The sequence below is a fragment of the Trichechus manatus genome, unplaced genomic scaffold (genome assembly GCF_000243295.1).
Source record: "Trichechus manatus latirostris isolate Lorelei unplaced genomic scaffold, TriManLat1.0 scaffold00027, whole genome shotgun sequence".
NCBI lineage: Eukaryota > Metazoa > Chordata > Mammalia > Sirenia > Trichechidae > Trichechus > Trichechus manatus.
The window spans coordinates 15418013-15442499 of NW_004443963.1; the positions used below are offsets into that span (position 1 = coordinate 15418013).

Here is a 24487-nt window from a genome sequence, read left to right on the forward strand (position 1 = left end):
AGATACCTGGTCATATGCCACCCTACCTTCCTGGCACTGCTCTTCGTCACTCCCGTTGAGACAGTCAGGCTGCCGGTCACAGACCCTGGACAGTGAGATGCACGTGCTGTCCTCTTGGCACTGGAATGTGGCTCTGCAAACTGTGGGGACACAGGGAAGGGGCAGGGGAGGAAGTTAGAGAAATCGGCTGTGACTTTCCAATGCCTGGGGAATGCGTACTGTGTTGCACTTTATGGACCACAGATCCCTCTCAGCTACTTTGCACCTGGACTTCACAGCAACCTGTGAGAGACCCCATTTCATGAATGGAAACAGAGATGAAGTGACTTGTCAAGGTATCTTGGCTGAGCCTGAACTTGAAGCCAGATGTTCTGGTTCTAAATATGAGGCACCTTCCCTAGCACCACAATAGGATCTTCCCAGAGGGGTGCACACCTCCCTTCCCTTCTGCTTCTGTCCCCTCATATTTAAAACTTTAAAAAGAGGGCATGGAGAGATCAGACCGGAATGGGCAGCCTGCATGGTGACTCTGGGGCCAGAAACCAGGACTCAGAGAGGGAGAGGTGTTGCTCCGAGACAGTCCTCACTTAGGTCCCAGGACTCTGAGCCCTTCTCTCAGGCAGGCCGGTGGTGAGGACAGCTCCAGTAGGAATTGGCAGCTCCATTTTGAGCCCTTGGAGTGAAGGGGTGAGGGCCCCACTCAAGGGGAGGAGATAAAGACTTCTTCCCAGAGCTGCCCTGAATCTGCCTGCCTGCTGCTGTGTAACAGCGCCCCCCTCCACGTCCTACCTCCACCCTCTCCACCGTCTTGGAAGGCTGCCTGGGCACGGGGTGGAGAGGGACGAGCCCTGAGCAGGGAGTCAGGAGATCTGGGTCCCAGCTTGTTCCGCCACTGCCCCACAGGGCAGCCCTGGGGAGGACACTTTCCCACTCTGTTTCCATTTACCATCTTGGCACAGGAGAGAACCCCCTGCCTGGGTGCTGATAACCGAACTGGGTGGGCGTCTCTACTCAAAAGGGTGGGGCTGCCCCAATGTGGGCTCAGCTCAACACAGGGAAGCCAAGCAGCCGGAGGGGTGGGTGGGGGCTGCTCACCGCAGTTTCTCTCATCCAGGCCGTTGGGGCAGTCCTTGATCCCGTCACAGACGGGGACACAGAGTCCGTTCACAGAGCAGAGGAACTCTCCAGGGCAGGCTGGCAGGCCACAGGGAGACCATGGGGACAGAGAGGGTGCCATGAAGACATGCGTGGACCTGTGTGCTCACACATGCATGGACAACGTACCCCAGACACCTGCTATGGGCACATGTGTGCAAGGTCAAGACACGCACACAACACACACATGGGCATGTATGGGTGTGTATACCAGGTGAACACACGTGGCCTCATGGGCACACACATAGCTGCATGAGTATATGCACGTAAGTGTACACACATACACACACAGACACACTCCTTTGTTCAGCCTGAAAAGCAGCTGCCCACAACCCGCTCAGAGGTTCCAGGGATGGCAACAAGGCAGGGAAAGGGCTGAGGGGTTTTGGGGGTGCCCACTGTGCCCCTGGTCTATCCACACTCACGGTCTGACTGGTTGTACAAGCCGTAGTGCACCTGCACGCCAGGCCCGGTGAGGGAGGTCTGGGAGGTGAAGTTGATGGTGATGCCGGCGGTGGCCACCACGGGGATTCTCTCAGCGTAGGGCTGCAGGGTCCGCAGGCCACACAGCCTGGGGGTGACCGGAGGCCGACTCAGGGCCACATAGGCCACAGCAGCGGGGAAGAGGAGCTGAACCCTCCCCCACCCCACCTCCCCTATCTTGGTCCAGGACAGCATGGTTTCTTCCTTGGTTATTTCTCACTCCCAGAGTCATCTTTGTAGAAAATGCCCTGGCTACGTCCCTCCCCTGCTCTAAAACATTCAGTGGCTCCCCGGTGCCCACAGGACAAGATTCAACAACATCTGTATTCTACTCCCAGATCTCTGGCAACTCAGGGTCCTTCTCTGAACCCCACTCAACTCCGTTTTAAAATAAGGAGAATTACTGCATCTGACAAGGGCTTCACTGTGTCAGTAGAGGCAAAAGTCCTTTCTTGATAGGCCCACTCTCTGGGAAGAGGTTCACTGTGCTTGGTGTGCGGTGGAGGATGGCTGACTCCCATTCAGGCAGTGTCCCTCCTACGGAGATGCCTCCACAGCCCTGGTGGTCTCCCTGGGCCCCTGGACATGAGGGAAAGACCAGCCCCTCCGCCGAGATCGGTAGTGCAGTGCTGATGAGCTGTGGCCACACTCCAAGAGAATGCGTGTGGCCTTCTCCATGTGTGGCCACAGCCGAGTGGGACCAGCCCTACCCACGGGGTCCAAAGTCAAAACTATTTTCCTATTAATACACAGATGTCATTTGCCTTTCACGCTCACCCTCTCACAAGTGTACAGTGGGGTTTTCCAGAGGCCACGTGCCACGTGATACCATAACTGAATGCAGGAGCAGCTATGAGGACCCAGTTGTGATCTAGTAAGCCAGATAGTAAAGACATTCGGAAAAACATAAAACATGATCTTCTTCTCAATGTTTTTAGATTGGGAACACATAATTATTTTTTTCATAAGTATGTTATTTATGTGCAAATTAATGGGTTTACTATTGTTATTTTAAATAAATATTTTACAATTTTCTCAGTTTTCGTTTCTAATATGTTAAATATAGACATATAGAACTTCTGTAAACAATAGATCTTTAGAGCAAGCAATAATTTTTAAGAGTGTAAAGGAGTCCTGAGATGAAAATTTTTGAGAACCATTGGGAGCCCCTGGGTGGCACACATGGTTAGGCTCTTGGTTACTAGCCAAAAGGTTGGCAGTTCAAATCCACCCAGAGGTGCCTTGGAAGAAAGGCCTGGCAATCTACTGCTGAAAGATCACAGCCTTGAAAACCCTATGGAGCATAATTCCATTCTGAAACACATGGGGTCTCCATGGGTCAGCAACTGATTTGGCTTGGTTTTTTCGCCCTGTACCAAGACTGCCATAGCCCCAGCCAGGACCAGATGGGGAGGTGGCACCACCAGAGGGCGCCCCTGAGCAAGCCTGGCCCCTCTTGCCCTTTTAAACTAAGGAACTAGAAGAAGTTTTGTTTGCTTACTTTCAAAGCGAATAAAAGGAGCCCTGGTGGTACGGTGGTTAAGTGCTCAGCTGCTAACCATAAGGTCAGTGGCTCGAACCCACCAGCTGTTCCACAGGAGAAAGATGTGGCAGTCTGCTTCTGTAAAGATTATAACCTAGGAATCCCTATGGGGTAGTTCTACTCTGTCCTGTAGGGTCACTATGAGTCAGAATCGACTCAGACTGCAAACAACGACAGTGAATAAACAAACATTATGGTGGATTGGCATTACAGAGAATGGCCCCAGGAAGCAGACAGGGGCGCTAGGGGCTGGGGAGTCCTGGGCAGGGCACACAAGGAGCCAGGTACCTCCCTGAGCACACTAGGATTCAGGGACCGTTGAGGCATTGTCCCCACTAAGTCGTGGGGAGAGTGTGGGAAGACAGAGAGCCGGGGTTGGAGGAGATCGGAGCGTTTCAACCTAGAGGTGTTTGAGGGCTGCACTGTCACCCCAAGCCTTGGCCGGGGCGCTTAAGTCACCAGCAACTACCAAAAAGGTGGACTTTCTATTGGCATCAGGAAAGAATTCTGGAATCAGCTTGTGGCTGGCGGTGACCCTCCCACAAGTCTGTTTGGTACCCGGAACCTGCCCATCCTGGCCAGCCCTGAGCTCTTGCCCGGAGGCCTGGGGCCTGCGGGCAGGGGTGGGGACAGGAATGGGGGGACCCCTGGGGGGCAGGCCTCTCAGTTAGCAGGGGCCAGACATGTGCAAGGCAGCGGCTGCAAGCTAGTGACCAGGCTGCACCCAACTCAGAGATGATCTGTTTAATCTTTGCAGTATTCTAAAAATTTTTCCTTAATTTAGTCTCCAGCCTAAATTCATACTATAATGTAGATTCTGGCTTCTCTTGAAAAATAAGCAGTCCAGGCCGCACTGGCTGGAGGTAATCAGAGGCTGCCCACCTTGGACAGGGCCGCGCCCCTCTTAGCTGGGTCCCAACCACACTGACCCTCTGCATGCAGTGAACTGCACACCAGCCTGGCCCCTTTGCACATCTCAGTTTCTGGTTCCCACTGCAGGACCTTCAGAGGGAGGATAGGCCTCCTCTGGCTCTCCAACTCCCCCATCCCTCCTCAGCTCCCCCGCCCCAGGAAACTCCAGGGGTCTGAAGCCTACAAGTCCACCGTCTCTTCTCAGCTGTAGCAGCGCTCGGGGACCAAAGCTGCCATTTTGCATTGTGTGGCCTGCCTTGCTCTTTCACGCCTCTGGACTTTGGGATTTTTCCTTCTTGCCTCACCCATAACGTGAGCAGGGTGTCAAACTTCTTGCATATTAGCAACTCCACACAGGGAGGAATTCGAGAAAACCTGGGTGGATGGATGGGTGGGTGGGTGGATGAATGGATGGATGGATGGCTGGGCGGACACTTGTACACATGCATGCCGTTTCCTAAAACCACAACCAAACAGAAGCAAATTGCCAGGCCTTTCTTCTGCAGTACCACTGGATGGGTTTGAACCACCATTTCGGATAGTAGCAGAGCACAAACCACTGGTGCCCCCCAGGGACTCCTGCCCTTTCTTTTTCTTTTCTTTTTTAAGGTGTGCTTTAGGTGAAAGTTTACAGACCAAATTAGTTTCTCATTGACCAATTTATAGACAAATTGTTTTGTGACATTGGTTGCAATCCCCACAATGTGTCAGCACTCCCTTCCCCACTCTGAGTTCCCCATTTTCATCTGTCCATTTTTCCTCACCCTTCCTGCCTTCTCATCATTGCTTTTGGGTGGGTGCTGCCCATTTGCTCTCGTACACATGATTGAATTAAGAAGCACATTTCTCACGTGTGCTATCGTTTGCTTTATAGACCTGTCTAATCTTTCTGCCCTTTCTTAAGGGCAGGTTAAATGGGAAAGAAAGTCAGAGGAGACAGGCATTAAAGAGGGGAGGACAGCAGTGTGTGACATGGTGGCTGGAGTGTTGGACTTGGAGCCGCAGTCTCGGCTTCGAGACGCTGTGTGACCCTGAGCACATGGCTCAACCTCAGCCAGCTTCAGTTTCCACATCTGTAAAGTGGAGGTGATAATACCTCCCTCACAGGATGTTTTAAGGAATAAATGAGAAGATGACTTCTTTGAAAACAGGCTGCTGACGTGGTGGGGCTGTGAGCTCACGGGGGCAGCCATGGCGGGGCTCTGCCTTCTGCACTGCCTGTGCCCTGCACCGGGCCTGACGCTCGCCCAGCAGTGCTGGTTGCCCCAGGGCTTGGAGGGCAGAAGGACCACCCACAGCCAGGCCAGGCCACAGGGCCTCCGGCAGGCCCCCAGGCCAGCAGCTTGTGCCCACAAGCTAGGTGGAGACAGTGGGGCAGAGCCTACAGAAGTGATGTCAGAGGAGAGGAAGCTGGTGGGAGGGGAGGCAGGTTCCCGGAACGCTGAGCAAGCGGCGGCAATGACGCCCAGCTGAGTGGCTTCTGAGAAACCCAGCGGCCAGCGGGCGGCCGGTTCTCACGAGGCCAAGGCCCTCCACCGCCTCTGCGCCACTCAAAGATCACGAAGCCTCAGCCGGGCACAGGTGGGCACGGGGAAGCTTGGTAGAAAGCAGGGAGGATAGGGAAGGCAGAAAGGCTCAGAGAAGGATGCCCAGCAGGGGAGGGAGCCCAGGTCTGCCTTTCCTGTCCCAGCACCGGCACCCTCTGTTCCTCCCTGTCAGTGACCATTCTGGCCGAGGACTGCCCCCCAACTCTTACGAATTCTGTGTCTGAAATCTAGACCCTTTCCCAGACCTCCAGAGCCCTGGTGGTGCAGTGGGTTAGGAGCTCGGCTGCTAACCGAAAGGTTGGCCTTTCAAATCCACCAGCCTCTCCTTGGAAGCCCTATGGGGCAGTTCTACTCTGTCCCATAGGGTCGCTATGAGTTGGAATCGACTTGAAGGCAATGGGTTTGGTTTTTTGGTTCCCCAGGCCTCCTGCGTCTCTAAGCCACCCACACATGCAGATTTTCCAAAAATGCATGTTCAAAGAATTTCCCAACATCTACAGAGGATGATCATTATCACAGCCAGCAGTAACTCCAGGAAATGGTCTGCCCAGTGCTTGATGTTTACGAGTCCCATCTCTGCCTCCCCTTCCACATGCAGACCTTGGCAGGAGTCAGAGGGAGGGGCATGATTCCCCACCTGAGGACCCCGGACCTTTAATGAAGGTCTAGAAGGTAGAGGTGGGACTTCCCAGTGTGCTCTTGAACTGGCGAGAGAGCCCCAGGAACCATCAGTTCTCCCACCACGAGGCCAATGGATTGATCTGGAATGTCTTGGAGAGAGCAAACACATGCACATACGTGCACACATATGTGCATCCATGCACACACACACACACACACACACACACACGCGTGCGCGCGCCTGGATCAGACTGCTCAGGTTTAACTCCTTCTTCAGTTACTAGCTTGGTGGCCTTGTGCAAATTACCTTACCTCTCCATGCCTCAGGTTCCTCATGGGTCTATGAAGGCACTAAGAACACCTGCTTCCTTGCCGGGTGGTGGTGGGGCTGAACGAGATTGTAAACCCTCAGCTCAGTGCCCACCTGGCACACAGATCCAATTATGAACCCGTGTTGATGCCACATGGAGCTGCGCTTTACCCAGGCCTGCATGCGCCATGTTCTCCATCCATGGCATCGTTCTGTCTTCACAGAAAGCCAGGGCAAAGGGTCTGTTTCCTCCCCATTTTTCAGATGAGTAACCCAAAGCTGGGAGAGGTTAAGTCCTTGCCGAAGTAGGAAGTAGAGGAGGCAGAATTTGAACCCTGCTTTGTCTGGCTGTCACACTTAAGCTCTTCCCACCTCACCAGCCTGGTTTGGAACGGCATTTCATTAGGAAGTAATGAATACAATTTGTTTGGGAGACAACACCTTTCTGGTAAAAATAAAAGGTTGGGGCTCTGAGCTGGCCTAACCCCCTTTTTTCACAGATGAGGGAGGGGTGTGCCCAGAGTCACATGCAGGAACCAGCTGGCCAGACTTCTCTGTGCACATCCTCTACCCCTAATGAGGCAGGGGAAGGCTTGGGATGAGAGAGGGAAGGGATGGGGACACCAGGTCCCGTTAGGCTCCACCCTCCCCATCCCATCCACTGCCTGGCTGCTTCCTGAAGTCCCTCTCCACCATTTAAAGGCCTAAAGACAAGTGGCCAAGTCCTTTGTACTCTCTAGACCTTAGTTTCCCACCTGTACAATGGGTGAGTGTTGGGCTTGATGACCACACTCTACAGTTTAGTGGTGCGTAGAGGCAGTGGGGAGAGCTCCCGCCAAACTCTTTAGAATCTGTCACAGTGCCTGAAGTCCCACCATTGCAGCACTGTCCTTTTTGATTAGACTCTCCCCATCCTTGGGCACATTTGCTTCAAAATACCTCTTTAAAGTGCCAAAAAGCAAAGATGTCACCTTGAAGACTAAGGTACGCCTAACCCAAGCCATGGTGTTTTCAGTGGTCTCATATGTGTGCGAAAGCTGGGCCATGAATAAGGAAGACCAAAGAAGAATTGACGCCTTTGAATTGTGGTGTTGGTGAAGAATATTGAATATACCGTGGACTGCCAAAAGAATGAACAAATCTATCTTGGAAGAAGTATAACCAGAATGCTCCTTAGAAGCAAGGATGACAAGACTATGTCTCATATACTTTGGACATGTTATGAGGAGGGATCAGTCCTGGAGAAAGACATCATGCTTGGTAAAGTAGAGGGTCAGCGAAAAGAGGAAGACCCTCAACGAGATAGATTGATACAGTGGCTGCAACAATGGGCTAAAGCATGGCAATGATTGTGAGGATGGCGCAGGACTGGGCAGTGTTTTGTTCTGTTGTACACAGGGTCGCTATGAGTCAGAACCAACTCCAAGGCACCTAACAACAACATCTGTGTTCCACATTCAAACACCCTCTGTCATCACCCAAGGGAGGCTCATGCCGTCCCTAGAGCCCCATTGCCCGGACAGCTCTCCTGGCCACATCGAGGAGGGGAGGAAGGCCGTCCCATAGGGTGTGTGCTGTGTACCATCTTAAGTCCTACTGTGTGTGGTGGGTGGAGGGTGGGAGAGGCCCTGACTATGGACCCATCTGGGCTCCGCCTGACCCCAATGAGCCGCGCTACCCTTCCCCAGGAAATGGGAAGGATGCCATTACATCAGGGTGTGTTGGGCCAATGAACCTAATTCCCTGGTGCAGGGCCTAGCCTCTGGCAAATGGAGATGGGGGGTGAGCGCAGCGGAGGTCCGACCAAGGGCACCTTGCTCTGCTTCCTAGACCCTCCCGAGATAGCAGATTCAGCTGTGGGTTGGGAGGGTGGCAGGAAAAATTGTTATCATCATTCTCAGAACTGTGAATCATGGGTCAATATCGAGGTCATTCTGTGAGCTACTGACGCAGAGGGGTGGGCCAAGCCATCCTCAGACTGGCCAGGCCTCAGGCAGGTAGCAAGGGGGCACCGAGGGAGATCTGTGAAGGGTCAGGCAGCCATACCCAGAAGTACTGCCCACATGCTAAGACAAGTGGGACAAGATGCCTTCTAGAGCCCCCCAGACAGTGCCTGAAATCAACATCAACATCAAATGCCTGGAGTCACACCATCAGTCTTGTTTTTCTTTTGAAGCATAGTCCCTGATAAATTGCAGAAGCCCTGGAAAGGAGTGATGCATCAAGCAACCATTGCCAATCCTGTCACGTTTTGGTCTGATCGATCCTTTTGAATAGAATCAACTGACAAGCAAAGGACAAGTGTCGGTGAGTGTGGATGTGAACCCCACCAGTACCAACTGCCGTCAAGTCAGTTCCGACTCATGGTGACCTCACATGTGTCAGAGTAGACAGTGCTCCATAAGGTTTTCAATGGCTGATTTTTCAGAAGTAGATTGCCAGGACTTTCTTCTGAGGTGCCTGTAGGTGAACTCAAACCTCCAACCTTTCGGTTAGCAGCCGAGTGCTTAACTATTAGTACCACCCAGGAACTCCAGACACAAACACTAGAATCCAAGAATTCCAGATCCCTAGAACCTTCCAATTTTAGTATACTGGAATCTTGGCAACTCAAAATCTGTGAAGCCAAGAAATCAAGAATCTTGACTATTAGGAGCCCAGCTTCTTAGACACCCAGAGCCTTGGGGTTGGGAGGGAGTGCTTTGGCCCAACCCTCAGTTGGTGTAAAATCTTCCCTTCAATCTCCTGATAAGATCCTCTGCCCCCTGGATCCCAGGTAGGGAAGGGTCTCCCTGGCTCTGCATTGGCTACTTCAAGATCCCTCCTTGCTCCCCAAACCTCTGCCCTGCCCCCCTTCAGTGGAGCCATCAGAGGGTCCCTTAGGCTCCCCCTCCCATGCTTACCACTCCACCACCCCTTGACTCTCCTCCTCTCTAATCATCATCACCTCTGTTCCTAAACCTTCCTCGTCCCCTCTACTGGTGCGTCCACACAGGGTTTAGACATGGAATCTCTCCAGTGTTAAATATCCCCTTCCTGGAAGAAGAAGAGTCAGGAACAGAAGAAGGGAATGGAATGCATAGTTGATTGCCTCCACAAACAACTGCCTCCTTTGCCATGAGACCACAAGAACTGGATGGTGCCTGGCTACCGTTACTGAAAGTTTTGATCTAAAATTCTAAAGCAGAACCCTAATCAAAAGGGGTAAAATGTGGAACAGATTTTCAATTCTCATGGAGCCACTGAAGCTGGATGAACCACTGAAACTACTGCCCTGAGATAATCTTTAACCCTGAAACTATAAACCAAAAATATCCCCTGAAGCCCTCTTTAAACCAAACGACAGTCTGGGTTAAACTAGTAAAGAATGTCTGCCATGAGATTGTGCTCTTTTAAAGAACTTACTATACAGGATCAAATTGTTAACAGCAACTGCAAAAGCTAGACAGGAAGCTTGAGGGGAAGTGAGTTTAAGTCAGTACAGGAGGAACAGATAGGAAAAGGAGGGTGAGAATTGCCGTACAACTTGAAGAATGTAATCAATGTAATCAGTCAAAGAATTGTACGTGTAGAAATTGTTGAATTGGTGTGTTTGGCTGCGTATATTTTCAACAACTGAATATAGAGACTCACATATTTTGTATATCTCACATGCTTTGGACATGTTGTCAGGAGGGATCAGTCCCTGGAGAAGGACATCATGCTCAGTAAAGCAGAGGGTCAGCGAAAAAGAGGAAGACCCTCAAGGAGATGGATTGACACAGTGGCCGCAACGATGGGCTTAAGCATAAAAAGGATTGTGAGGATGGCGCAGGACCGGGCAGTGTTTTGTTCTGTTGTACATAGGTTCGCTGTGAGTCAGAATCAATTCAATGGCACCTGACAACAACATATATATATACACATACATACATATACATATATACACCCCCTCCTTTACATTTTAGAAGTCAGAATTGACTTGATGGCAACGGGCTTGGTGGCACAATGGTTTAAGCTCTTGGCTGCTAACCAAAAGGTACTGGTTCAAACCCACCAGCGGCTCCACAGGAGAAAACCCCTTAGGAACCTATGGGACAGTTCTACTCCTTCTTATAGTGTTGCTATGAGTCAGAATAGACTCGCGGGCACACAGCAACCACCTTGCATTTCTTCTCCTCTCTCCAGTCAAACATCTCGAAAGCATATCTGCACCGTCTCCTTTCCCTCTACTCCCTGCCAACCCTGCTCCTTTGAAGCTGTCAGGATATTCTGTGGCCTCCTGCTGCTGGACCCAGTGGCATTTACAAGTCCTCACGCTACTGATCCGATCTGGCCTAAGCTGACCCTGGGACGCCCTTCACTTTGCCTGACCCCAGGCTCCAGCCACCTCCCAGAGAAACTCATTCTTCATCAGAGGCTTCACTACCAGAGGGCAAAGGGCAGGAACAGGTGACAGGGTGGGTGCCCTAGGGGGATATGGGTGATACAGGGCATTCCCCTATGGAAGAATTCTGATCAGGAAAAGTGGTGCCTGGTCCCTGGCTATGCAGCTTTTCAGCCATGAAGCCACTTGACCTTGGCCAACAGTGGGAAGTCGGGTAGGGAGGACAAGTATCCATTTGCACTTTTGGGCTTAGAGGCAAAGGCACACTAAGCCAATGATGAGTCCTTGACTCGAGCAACACCTCATGTAAGGATTCCGAGTGTCAGACACACTGGCTGCGGTACCCAAGGGAAGCAACCATCTCTCTCTAACTGGGATTAGCATCAGAGCTGTCTGATGACCAAGCACATGCCTGAGGCCTTTGGGGTGGCAGGAAGGGTGTCGGGCAGCAGGCCTGATGCCAGCCTCGCCCTCTGCTCTCTTCCTTGTGCCTTCTCTGACATCCGGGACTTGCACTCCCAAGGGCAGTATCTGTGGGAGAGGGGACGAGGCCCAGGGAAGGAGGAGAGGGCTGTAGGGGTGGGTACCTTCTGCTCTGGATCGTCCACTGGCCCTGAGTACAGGGTAGGTCGTGTTTCTTCCTCCGCAGTGCGTAGGCATCAAACCAGAGGGCCAGGCCGTAGTCCAGAGAAGGCACCTGAGAGGGAGCGCCCATGTCACAGGGCTGGGGGTGTGGCCAGCTGGTGGGCCAACTACCCAGGAGAACAGAGGTACAGGAATCCCACGGAGTGCTCTGGGCAGAGGGCAGGTGGGCAGGAGGGCAGACAGGGCACGGGGCTCACCGTCAGGTGCCAGGAGCAGTGGGTGCTGGGCGAGTAGTAGCTGGGGAAGTACGGAGTGCTAAGGACGCCCTGCAGGTCCAGTCGGCCCTCCAGCGTCAGGTTTACCTCGCAGGCTGGGCCCGGAGAACAGCCTGTTACACAGGGTGCAGCCCTGCCCTGCCACCACCCCTGCCACCACCCCGCCACCACCCCTGCCACCACCCCTGCCACCATCCCTGCCACCACCCCCAACACCACGCTTGCCACCATCTCTGCCACCACCTCTACCACAACTAGACAGTAAAGCATGGTGGTTGAGTGTGACTGTGGGACCTTGAGCAAGTCTCTTGACCTCTCTGGGCCTCAGTTTCCTCATCTGTGAAATGGAGACAACAATAGTGCATACCTCTTAGGGTACATGAGCGGATTAGATGGACATAAAACGCTCAAACCCCTGGCATGTACCAGGCGCTCAGAAAATGCTGGCACTCTAGTTGCACTGCACTCGACAGTTTAACAAATGTATTTTCAACTGTTGGAGGCTCACAGTTCAGGGAAGGAAGCAGGGGAGGGAGAATCATTCTCCTTTCCAAAGACGAGGCTCGGGAGGAGGAGCTACTCGGCTGAGGTCACACAGTGAGTGGACAAGGGACGGGAGCAGGAGTTTCCTCAGCTGCCCTGGTCACCTCCCCCAGAGCCTGTGTCGGAGGCCCCATGACCCAGTTCTGGTACCTCCCAGCCTCAAAGCCCCGAGTGGCAGACAGCGCCCCAGCAGGGTCAGCAGGGACTTAGGGGGACAGACACCAGGGAGAGGCTGCCCAGAAGAGGGAGGGGAAACTGAGTAGGAAGGGGCAGAGGGAGGTGGGAGGATGAGGAGTGAAGGGAAGATGGGAAAATGAGATACAGAGGAGGGAAGAGGAAGTCAGGGTTTGAGAGCGGTGTGGCTTCCAGAACCTTCTCCTTCCTCAACTCCTGCCCCCGACTGGGCAAAGAAGTAAAGGGCACACTCACACGTACCTCCTCCCTCTCCCCCAGGACCTCTGAACCCCTCACCCTGGAAGGCCATGGGCTGCACGGAGAGCACGAAGGGGTCATAGTAGCTGTGCAGGCCCTTCTTCCAGACCACAGCCATGACGGCGCCCGACCCCAGCACCTCCACCACGGGCTCCTGACGGCTGCAGCCATAGACCCTGGAGGAACAGAGAAGGGTGACATGGGGTGTCGGGGTCTGGGAAGGTCTGGGAGGGTGAGCAGTCAGGGTGGAGTGAAGGAGGGTGGCCTGGGAGGCTGTACACCTGGGGTCCAGGCCCAGTTCTTGACCAGCTTGTGGGCAGGTCTCCTCTCTCAGCCCCAGGGGACTGACTGGGTGTCCTCTGTGGGCCAGACCAGCTCCAAAGGTCAAGAGAGGCCAGAGATCACCCAGATGTCTGGAGCTCACAACTGAACTATGGTGGCTGGCTTCAGTCCCATAGCCTGTGTCCAACAGGTAGACCTGAGTGGCACCTGTAGGGACCATCCCCTCTGCTGACCACACCCTGACTCTGGGGCCTTTTCCTGGGCCAGGATAGAAGGAAGGTCTGGTGACCCTGGGATGCCTCAGGGAGCACCAGAAATCCACCCAGAACTTAGTGCTCAGAACAAATAACACCTTCTGGAATTCTAGCAGAAGGTCAGCGAAAAAGAGGAAGACCCTCAGTGGGATGGATTGACACAATGGCTGCAACGATGGGCTCAAACGGCAATGATTGTGAGCATGGCGCAGGACCAGGCAGCCTTTCTTTCTGTTGTAAATAGGGTCACTGTGAGTCAGAAGTGAGTCGATAGCACCTAACTACAACAGAATTCTAGACTTTTACAAGTCCAGAATGTCAGCCTTCAAAAGACTCTTCAGATTGTTGAGGTCAATTTGCTTAGTTTACAGATGGGGAAACTGAGGCTTGGGCACTTGCCAAGGCCCCACTGCCAACCCATGGTAGAGATAGGGGTGCGCTCAGCACTGCCTGGGACAGTGCCTGGCGCCCTCCCACATATGTAGGTGTCCCCAGGTCTGCTCGTCTCAGGGAGTGTCCCCAGATCTGCTCATCTCAGGGGGTGGTACCCCACGTCTGCCCCTCTAAGGGGGTGATGCCCCAGGTCTGCTCATCTCAGGAGGTGGATCCCCAGGTCTGCCCCTCTCAGGGAGTGGTGCCCTAGGTCTGCCCCTCTCAGGGAGTGGTGCCCTAGGTCTGCCCCTCTCAAGAGGCAGTGCCCCTAAGTCTGCCCATCTCAGGGGGTGGTGCCCCCAGGCTTTCCCTTCACCCACTCACCACCGTCCATCTAACTTCCCATTGTCCCTGACAGAACTCCCAGAGTCCTTCCAAACCGAAAGACCAATTCACAGGAGGTGATGACCCTGTCTCCCCAGAGGGGACGAGCCAACATCCAACAGCACTTTCCTAGACGCCCACTAGGCACGGCCACTGGACCTTGCTGGGAAGGAGTGGTGTCAATGAAGGTGCCTAAGATCCCTCAAACCTGCCACACGTGGGCACCCCTCACCGCCCCGCAGCCTGGCGAAAGAGTGAATAATCCCAAGGGGGTCTCCTGAGGCTGGTCCCGGTGCTAAAGGGTGGGCATTTTCCAGGGCCTCCTGCCCCAGCTCCTCCAGGAGAGGGAGACAACCTCTTTCCTGATCCCTCCCATCACCATGGCTGCCTGCGCAGCCCCAGTTCCTGGTTTCCTTCATCCTGATTTTACCCCTGCTGGCTTGTTTTTCCTACCGCAGTGCCCGAAACCCCTGGGACCAGTGTCTCCCTCCATCCCCCACACGCCCACACCCTCCCAGCTCATCTCCCCCTGGAGAAGGGAGGTAAGCTATCAAGGCCAAGAGAGACCTGGAAGTCACCTTAAATGGGGGCTTCAACTTTTATTGTTGGAGTTTTATCCTATTGTATTTACTTAGCAGCAGAGCCCTTGTTGCAAATAACACATCTCGCAGACCCCCGGGTGCTGAACACATAGAAACCAACCACCTGGTTAAAGGTGGACAGGGGCCCCACCTGCTCAGTCTTCCCGTCACCACCAAAGACCAGAGGCTCTGGGGTGCAGGTTTGAGGACGCTGCTCTTGTCTGACCTTGGGATTTTATATCTTCTCTGAGGATCAGAGATGGGGAGGAGCAGCCCCAGTCCCAGGTGAGTAGGGGCCAAGCTGCGCTTGGCAGCCAGGTTCCCTCCTCAACAGCAGGCTGGGGCCACAGGGAGAAGCCCCAGGGGAAGCCCATATGTGCCCCCGCCCTCCCGGGCCTGGAGATCTGATGGTATCTAGCTTCTCTGCACTTCCAAGAGCCCTCTGGGAATGCAGCCCATGCACGGCCCAAAATGAGGTCACCCACAGTGGTGCCAAATAAGTGTGTAGCCTGGAAGCCCTGTAGGAGCAGCAGGGGCAGGAGCCTTCACCCAGATCCACCTCAAGATCTTGATCTGAACACACTGGTCTTGATCTGAACACACAGATCATCTCCCTACCCACCCAGAAGCTGGGCCGGTCCCAAACAGGACAGAGGAGGCTGGCGCAAAGTTAAGTGCTCAATCAAGGATTACCCAGAGGGCTGCTGCCCCAGAGTATCTTCCCCCACCTCCTACAGTGCCCTTTAAGCTCAGCACTCCTCCCCAGACCTGTGGGGAAGTGACTACTCCTCCCTGAATCCTGGGGGGATGTGACCAGGCTCCTGGAGTCTCGAAGCTATTTCCACTCCCCTCCCCTTACTACCTGGGAAGAAGTGCAACCAGAATGCTCCTTAGAAGGAAGGATGGTGAAACTACGTGTTACATACTTTGGACATTTTGTCAGGAGGGATCAGTCCTTGGAGAAGGACGTCATGCTTGGTAAAGTAGAGGGTCAGAGAAAAAGAGGAAGACCCTCAATAAGATGGACTGACACAGTGGCTCCAACAATGGGCTCAAGCATAACGATTGTGAGGATGGCGCAGGACCGGGCAGTGTTTCGTTCTGTGGTGCATAGGGTCTCTAGGAGTCGGAACCGAACTGACGGCACCTAACAACAACAAAAATTTCCTGCTACCTGCCTTCTGACCCTGGTCACTTCTGCACTCTACCACAACATCCCATAATCTAAAGCTCCAGTCCTCTGCTCAAGAACTTTCACTAGCTTCCCACTTACTATGTGTTTAAGTCCAAATTGCTCCTGGCACTCAAAGCCCTTTGTGACTCAGCCCCAACTAGGTTATATATAATAATAACGGGCATCCACTATATGTGAGGGTATTGGCACAGATGGTCTGATTTTAATCCTCATAATAACCCTGCAAGGCAAGCATGATTGTACACCTGTGTTGTGGGTGAGGAAACCGAGGCTCAGAGAGGTACAGTGTACACAGCTAGGAAGAAGTAGAGCAGGGCTTGGAAGTCAGAGCTGCCAGATTCTGAGACATTCCCATAAGCCATGTTGCCTCCCAGAGCTGACCTTACCAAACACCAAACCCCTTGCCGTCGAGTCGATTCCGACTCACAGCGACCCTATAGGACAGAGTAGAACTGCCCCATAGGGTTTCCAAGGAGCAGCTGGTGGATTCAAACTGCCAACCTTTTGGTTAGCAGCCCAGCTCTTAACCATTACACCATCAGGGCTTGTCCCCTAGTACAATTGCTTTACTACAGATGGGTAAACAGGCTCAAGAAGGCCCACAGCACAGCCATTTCCAGTCTCCTCTGTGGAAGCTAGTAACACTCTTTCCCAGATACCCAGGTCCAAGGTCACATAGCTCCTTGTTTTAGAATGCTGGATCTGATCTTTGACCCCACATGGCTCACCCACTTCCCAGCCCTCCCCCCACCCCATGCCACCTTCCCTGGGACTCACGAGGTGATAAGCCTCTTCTCCAGGGGCCCGGCCGCGTCGTACATGGCCAGCCGGTCCCGGCACTCAGCCAGCATCCACTCAAGCCGGAGTTTGAGTATGAGATCCTCGGGGCCCTGCAGGTGCCATAGGCAGCTGGAGGCCAGGTTGTCGGGCCCCTTCAGCTGGAGCACCTGGCCCTGGCCCACGTAGCTGTAGCGGTAGCAGCCTGGAGCGGGGAGAGGGACAGGCCCCCTGACCCCTGTTAGCTGGGAGGAAAGGCCCTGGGGAGCCAGGCCCTGCAGGAGCCTCACTTGGGCAGGGGTGGGGCAGAGACAGCAGTTGGACCAGGGTCAGTCCACACATGCTATGACCCACCCTTCTTTTCCCTGTAGCTCTCCAGGTCCAGTCTCCTCATTCAAGAATTCACTGGTTCAACCATTCATTCTCTTAACACACACTCCATGCCAGGCAAGTGCCAAGATAAAAGTCCAGTTGCTGGGGATGCTGAGGACCAGCCAGGAGACGGAAACAGAAACAGTCAATATTAGGTCAGCAGGTGAGACCTCCAAACTGACCTGTGGATTAGGGAAGTCTTAGGGTCACAGCTGGGGCAAAGGCCAGAGGCCAGGGCAAGCAGGAGAACTCTGAGGACAAGGTCTCAATAGCAAGAGATGATACTGGGGAAGGAGGCAGGGCCCAGATCATGCCCAGAAGAGGCACTGCTTTATCCTGGGGAGCCATGAAGTTTAGACCGGGCTGAGGCATGGTCTGCTTCAGATTAGAGTGTCGTGGATTGAATTGTGTCCTCCCAAAATATCTGTCAACTTGGCTAGGTCATGATTCTCAGTACTGTATGATTGTCTACCATTTTGTCATCTGATGTGATTTCCCTATGTGTTGTAAATACTATCACTACGATGTTAACGAGATGGATCAGCAGCAGTTATATTGATGAGATCTACAAGATTAGATAGTGTCTTAAGCCAATCTCTCTTGAGATATAAAAGAGAGAAGTGACCAGAGAGACAGGGGGACCTCATACCACCAAGAAAGCAGCCCCGGGAGCAGAGCGTGTCCTTTGGACCCTGGGTTCCTGTGCAGAGAAGCTCCTTGACTGGGGAAGATTGATGACAAGGACCTTCCTCTAGAGCTGGCAGAAAAAGACTTGCCCTGAGCTGACGCCCTGAATTTAGACTTCTAGCCTACTCGACTGTGAGAGAATAAATTTCTCTTTGTGAAAGCCATCCACTCATGGTATTTCTATTATAGCAGCCCTAGATGACCAAGACACAGAGACTCCTGGGAGGCCAGCGAGGCAGCTAGTGCAATGAGTGAGAAGGGTTGAGGGCTTCACCTCAGGTGATGTTATGGACTGAATTGTGTCTCCCCAAAATACATATCAAAATCCTAACCCTTGTACCTATAAATATGACCCTGTTTGGAAATAGTTTTTTTGTTGTTGTTGTTAATCCTGATGAGGTCATATCAGAGTAGGGTGAATCCTAAACCTCTAATCACTTCTGAGTTACAAAAAGAGCAAAATAGACACACACGGAGGGGAGACAGATGCCAAGGAACACCAAGAACAATGAAGAATGCCAAAGACCCCCAAGGAGCTTCAAGGAACATCAAGGATTGACAGCAGTCACCAGAAACTAGAAGAAAGAAATCCACACAGCCAAGACGCTGATTTGGACTTTTAGCCTCCACTACTGTGAGAAAATAAATTACTGTACTTTGGACGTGTTATCATCTGGGACCAGTCCCTGGAGAAGGACATCATGTTTGGTAAAGTAGAGAGCTGGTGAAAAAGAGGAAGACCCTCAGCGAGATGAATTGACACAGTGGCTGCAACGATAGGCTCAAGCATAGCAACGATCGTGAGAATGGCACAGGACCAGGCAGTGTTTCGTTCTCTTGTACACACGGTCACTATGAGTTGGAATGGACTCGACGGCACCTAACAACAACAAGCACTAGGTGACTAAGACAGGTGTGTAAAGGGAAAATATCTAAGAGGAGTCTGGAGGCAGCCCAAGGTAGGGGACATGAATTTTGAGCTAATGATAATAAAACAATGACAAAAACAAATTGCACTTCCTGAGCATTTGATACATCCGGGCACTGGGCTGAGTGCTTTACACACGCCCTCTCGTTTAATGCTCACAACCACCCTGTGAGATAGTGTCCCTCTTTGTCCCCATTTTACTGACCTGGGGCCAGGCAGACCCAGCTTCACCTAATTTCTCCTGGGCCTTGGTTTTCTCATCTGTAGAATGGGGATGATAATACTGACTTTACAGGGTGGTCACAAGGCTTAGGGGTGATGCATATTTGAGTGCTCAACACAGTGGCTGACACACAGTAGGTGCTCAATAACTGCAGTGACTATTCTTCTCTGGGTGACCATGGGAGAGAGGGAGAAAGTGGAGCTGGGGAGAAAGTCCTGTGGCTTGTCGCCCCTCGACTGGCTCTGCTTGAGGTTCAAACCTAGCTAATCGCATTGGCTGCCCCACTTCACACCTCCTTCTCCATCATCCAGACACACTTGCCCACACGACCACACCCCCGCACATCAGCTGTGCGTCTTGTCTTACATTCAATCCATCAGCTTTGTGTGCAAGGGCTAGAACGTGTGGAGTAGTACCACCTACACCATTCATTCATTCAAAATAGTTATTGAGCACCTACTATGTGCTTGATCCAGACATCAGGGGCCAGCAATGAATAAACAGACAAATATCCTCTCCTGTGGAGCAGAGAGTATCTCATGTAATCCTTGTCATGAACCTGAGAAGCAGGGAGGTTGGCAGATCTGCCAGGAAGGGATAGGGAGGTGGGAATGAATCCCAGACCTGGGAGGCAGCCTGGTGTGCACTCCCTCTGCACTAGTCCCAGCACCACCACACATCAGCTGTGTGGCTCCTCAGGAATTGCTTAGCCACTCTGAGATCTGCCAAATGGACACAATAATAATCCCTGTCCCACCTTCTTCTCTGGGCGGTTCAGAGGGTCAACAAGAGAACAAAGGTATACATGTTTTGCTCTATATTGCTACCTTTTGCTTAACTGCCTCTCCCTGACCCCTGGCAGTCCTGACTCCAGTGGGAGCTGACCTCCCCAGGGAGAGACCTCTGACACCTGCCTGGAGAAGTGACAGGGCTGCTGACATCTGCCTCAGCCAGCAGCTGGGGCAAAGTGCCTGACTGTTCCTAGGTGGTTATATTCTTTAAATCTTGCTCCACACTGATGCTTTGATTTTGCCATTTTAATGATTACTTTTTTAAAAAAATGTTTATTATGTTGCTGTTGTTGTTGAGAATATACACAGCAAAACACACACCAGTTCAACAGTTTCTGCATACAATTCAGTGACATTGATTACATTCTTCGAGTTGTGCAACCATTCTCACTCTCCTTTTCTGAGTTGTTCCTACCTCATTAATATAAACTCACTGCCCCCTAAGGTTCGTATCTAATCTTTCCAGTTGCTGTTGTCAATTTGATTCCATATAGCTAGATCTTAAAAGAGCATAATGCTCAAGGCAGACATTGCTTATTAGTTAAGCTAAACTATTGTTTGCTTTTAAGAAGACTTTGGGGGACATTTTTGGTTTAAGGTTGAAGAATTATCTTAGAGAAATAGTTTCAGGGGTTCGTCTAGCCTCCATGGCTCCAGAAAGTCTAGAGTCTATGAGAATTTGAAGTTCTGCTCTGCATTTCCCCCCTTTTGATCAGGATTTAATGATTACTTTCTATTTTAGGCTAATTAAGTGGAGAGGAGTGCTCTGGTCTCTGTGGTTAGCCAGGCACACGTTTGTGGCATCTGGCATTTTGCACGTTTTCCTCTCCAGGCCTTTGCTCATGCCATTGTCTCTTTCCAAAGTGCCCTTTTCCCCTTCTGGATCAGGCAGATTCCTACCTGACCCCAGGCCTGTGTCTGACACCCCCTCTTCCATGAAGGCTTCCTGGATCCCTGAATCAGGAGCAACTCCTGGGCTGGTCCTCTAGAGGCATGTCCCTTCTCTGCCTTGGATAAAACCCCTGGTGTCCAGCTCTGTCCCTGGGGCAGAATGGTTCCCTCTCTCCAGCATCTCTGGGGCCTCTATTCTAGCACTAGCACTGGTGTGATGAGGATCTGTTTATGTATCTGTGTCACCCATGGGGCTTGGAGTTCCTATGAGGGAAGGAATGAGGACACGGGTGTCCCCAGTGCAGGAGTGGGGCTTGGCATAGAAGAAGTATTCAAAACGTCTCCTTCTTGGATCTGAATTTTCATCCTTGCTCCCTTAGACTGTGATCTGGGAGGGCAGGGCATTGGGCATGGGGGCTCTAGGCGTGAACTAAACCTAATAAGGATTATTGCAAAGCAGATGTCAGAACATGCTTGACTGTGACCTTCAAAGGAAGACATTTGAAAGCAGAGAAAATGATGAAAAACCCAGGTTTTCACTTGGGGAAGCCAGGCTCTTGAGAGGAATGAAGGTTTTCTCTGGACTCCCAGGCTTTGCACACCCAAACCAAGCTTGGAGGACCAGCATAGGGGATTTGCTGGCTTCTTTGTTTTTACTAAAAGTGTTTCTTAGGGGTGCACCTGGCCCACCTGCATCTCTACCACATCCTGGGGATTCTAACTGAAATCTGGATTCCTGTGCTCCAGTTACACCAATGGAATCTGAGTGGGAGTGGTGTGTGCTCTGCATTCTGACAAACTTTCCAGGAGGTTCCTGCAAACCTCAGAGTTTGAGAACCACTGCTGTAAACCACAGACTAGAGGAAAAGGCATCTTCCCAGTCATAAGAAAATTACCCAAGGAGGTGGAGCCAACATGGCACTGTAGACAAAAGCACCATGCCATTCCTCTGCAGCAAAGACCTGAAAAACTAAGTAAAACAGATACAAACGTCAATCCTGGAACCCTAAGCATCAAATGAAGGGAAAAAAAACTCTCTCAAGCATCAAATGAAGTAAGAACCTGACAGAGAACAGAGAACGAGGAGAGCTACGGAGTGGAGGTCCCCTACCCGCTAACATGATACAGATTCACCATCTTGGACTACAGTCACCCAGGAACGCAGACAGGAGTATAGGAAGGCAACTTCATGGAGCTCTCAACAGGAGACGGAACACCCGGTAACCAGAGATACACGATTTCTCACCTCCTCCCTTCTTCCCTCTATGTGGCCTTTGCCACTGTCCAACGGTCCACTGTTGCTTGGCCAGAGAGACACCAGTTCACTGCCACCCAGGTCCGCCCCACCTCCACAGGCTGGCCCCTTCAGCACCATTTTTTGTTTGTTTGTTTTTTGTTATTGTTTTTTGAGGGCTTTTTTAATTGCTTCTCTCTCCCTTCCTTCCTTTCCTTTCTCGCATCCACCTGGCCCCATGTGCTGTCCCCGCCCCTTCTTGATGGGCTTTGCTGCACCACTTGGCTGGGAGGGCCACTGGCACATGGCCTCCCCGGGTCTGCATTACCCTTACTAACTGGCTCACTCAGCGTCATATTTTTTGGTTTGTTTGCTTTGTTCTTTATTTTTAATTTCTTTTTTTGTTTCTTCTGTCTCTCACCTTTCCTTCCTTCCCTTTCTCCACTCCCGCCCCCCCACTTAGCCCTGTGCGCTGCCCCCGTCCCTTCTCGAAGGGCTATGCTGCATCTCTGAGCTGGAGAGTCATTGGTGCATGGCCTCCCCAGGTCTGTGCTGCCATCATAAACAAGCTCCCTCAGCACCATTTTATTTATTTATTTTCGTTTGCTTGTTTTTCTTTTTTGTTGTTGTTGTTTCTCCTTTCTTTCTCCCTTCCTTCCTTTCCTTTCTCCCACCCACCTAGACCCATGCGCCTCCCCTCCCACTTCTTGGCTGGTTGTGCTGTACTGCTCGGCTGGTACACAGCCTCCCCAGATCTGTGCTGCCTCCACAGGCTGGCTACCTCAGTGCCATATTTTTTATTTTTCTTTATCTTTTCCCTTCTCCCTTTTTCTTCTCCCTCGCACCTAGGCCCTGTGCTGCCTCCACCCCTTCCTGATGAACGTGCCGTGCTTCCTGGCAAGACAGACATCAGCTTGCTGCCACCTCAATTACACCCCATCCCCAACGGCTGGCTCCCCCACCACTGTATTTATTTATTTTTTGTTGTTGTTATTTTATTTTATCTCCTTTTTGTTTGTTGGTTGGTTGGTTTCTTCTCTCTCTTTCCCCTCTTTCCTTTCCTTTCTCCTGCCCACCTCGCCCAGTGCACTGCCCACATCCCTTCTTGGCAGGCCAGAAGAACTGCTTAGCTAGAGAGCCACTGGCACATGGCCTTGCCGGGTCTACCGCACCACCACTCGCCAAATCCTACCACACTGCTATTTTATTTAATTTTTTTTTCCTTTTTCCTTCATTTTTTCTTTTGCTTTTTTTTTTTTTTTTTTGCTTTTGCTTTCCTCTCTTCTTTCACTCACCCACTTAGCTTCACACATCACATCCTCTCCCTTCCCTCCTGATTATCTTCACCATGTGCCGAGCACTGCTCCCATGAGCAGCACTGATGCGGTCCCCTGGCCCCTGCCCTGTACTGCCCTGTCGGCCTCAGTTCATGCAGCAAACTACCCATCTCCACCCTTCCCCCCTTCTGGACCCACCCTGCTGCACCATTCATCATCAAAAAGAACATTTCAAGATCTATCCTGAAGTACAACACTGTCAGGGATAGGATAATATCCATATACCTACAAGGAAGACCAGTTAATACGACTATTATTCAGATTTATACATCAACCATTAAGGCCAAACATGAAGAAATTGAAGATTTTTACCAACTCCTGCAATCTGAAATTGATCAAACATGCAATCAAGATGCATTGATAATTACTGGTTATTGGAATTCAAAAGTTGGAAACAGAAGGATTGATAGTTGGAAAATATGGCCTTGGTGATAGAACAACACCAGAGATCACATACCAAAATTTTGCAAGACAAAAGACCTATTCATTGCAAATACCTTTTTTCAACAACACAAATGGTGACTATACACATGGACTTTGCTAGATGAAATACAGAGGAGTCAAATTGACTATACATCTGTGGAAAGAAACAATAGAGAAGCTCAATATCATCAGTCAGAATGAGACCAGGGGCCGGCTGTGGAATAGATCATCAATTGCTCGTATGCAAGTTCAGGCTGAAGCTGAAGAAAATTAGAACAAGTCCATGAGAGCCAAAGCACGATCTTGAGTATATCCCACCTGAATTTAGAGACCATCTCAAGAATAAATTTGATGCATTGAATACTGATGACTGAAGACCAGACGAGTTGTGGGATGACATAAAGGACATCATACAGGAAGAAGCAAAAGGTCATTAGAAAGACAGAAAAGAAAGAAAAGACCAAAATGAATTCCAGAAGAGATTCTGAAACTTGCTCTTGAAGAGCAGAGCAGTTAAAGTGAATGGGAGAAATGATGAAGTAAAAGAGCTGAATAGGAGATTTCAAAGGGCAACTTGAGAAGACAAAGTAAAATATTATAATGAAATGAGCAAAGACCTGGAGTTAGAAAACCAAAAGAGAAGAACACGATTGGCATTTCTCAAGCTGAAAGAATTGAAGAAAAAATTCAAGCCTCGAGTTGCAATATTGAAGGATTCTATGGGGAAAATATTGAACGACGCAAGAAACACCAAAAAGAAGATGGAAGGAATACACAGAGTCACTGTACAAAAAATATTTGATCAATGTTCAACTATTTCAGGAGGTAGCATATGATCAAGAACTGATGGTACTGAAGGAAGAAGTCCAAGCTGCATTGAAGGCACTGGCGAAAAACAAGGCTCCAGGAATCAACAGACTACCAATTGAGATGTGTCAACAAATGGATGCAGCGCTGGAAGCGTTCGCTCATCTATGCCAAGAA

The 24487-nt window shown here is 51.3% G+C and overlaps 1 protein-coding gene across 1 annotated transcript in view; it reads right to left on the bottom strand.

The window, feature by feature from the left end:
• TMPRSS6 (transmembrane serine protease 6) overlaps nucleotides 1-24487 on the bottom strand; it is a 40704-nt gene that overhangs the window by 6905 nt on the left and 9312 nt on the right. The window contains exons 6-12 of the mRNA XM_004374031.1: nucleotides 16618-16822; nucleotides 12812-12948; nucleotides 11780-11892; nucleotides 11525-11634; nucleotides 1581-1726; nucleotides 1096-1194; nucleotides 27-140 (exon numbers count right to left, since the gene is read on the bottom strand). Of these exons, the coding sequence (XP_004374088.1) occupies nucleotides 27-140; nucleotides 1096-1194; nucleotides 1581-1726; nucleotides 11525-11634; nucleotides 11780-11892; nucleotides 12812-12948; nucleotides 16618-16822 (924 nt within the window). The remainder of the gene's footprint in view (nucleotides 1-26; nucleotides 141-1095; nucleotides 1195-1580; nucleotides 1727-11524; nucleotides 11635-11779; nucleotides 11893-12811; nucleotides 12949-16617; nucleotides 16823-24487) is intronic.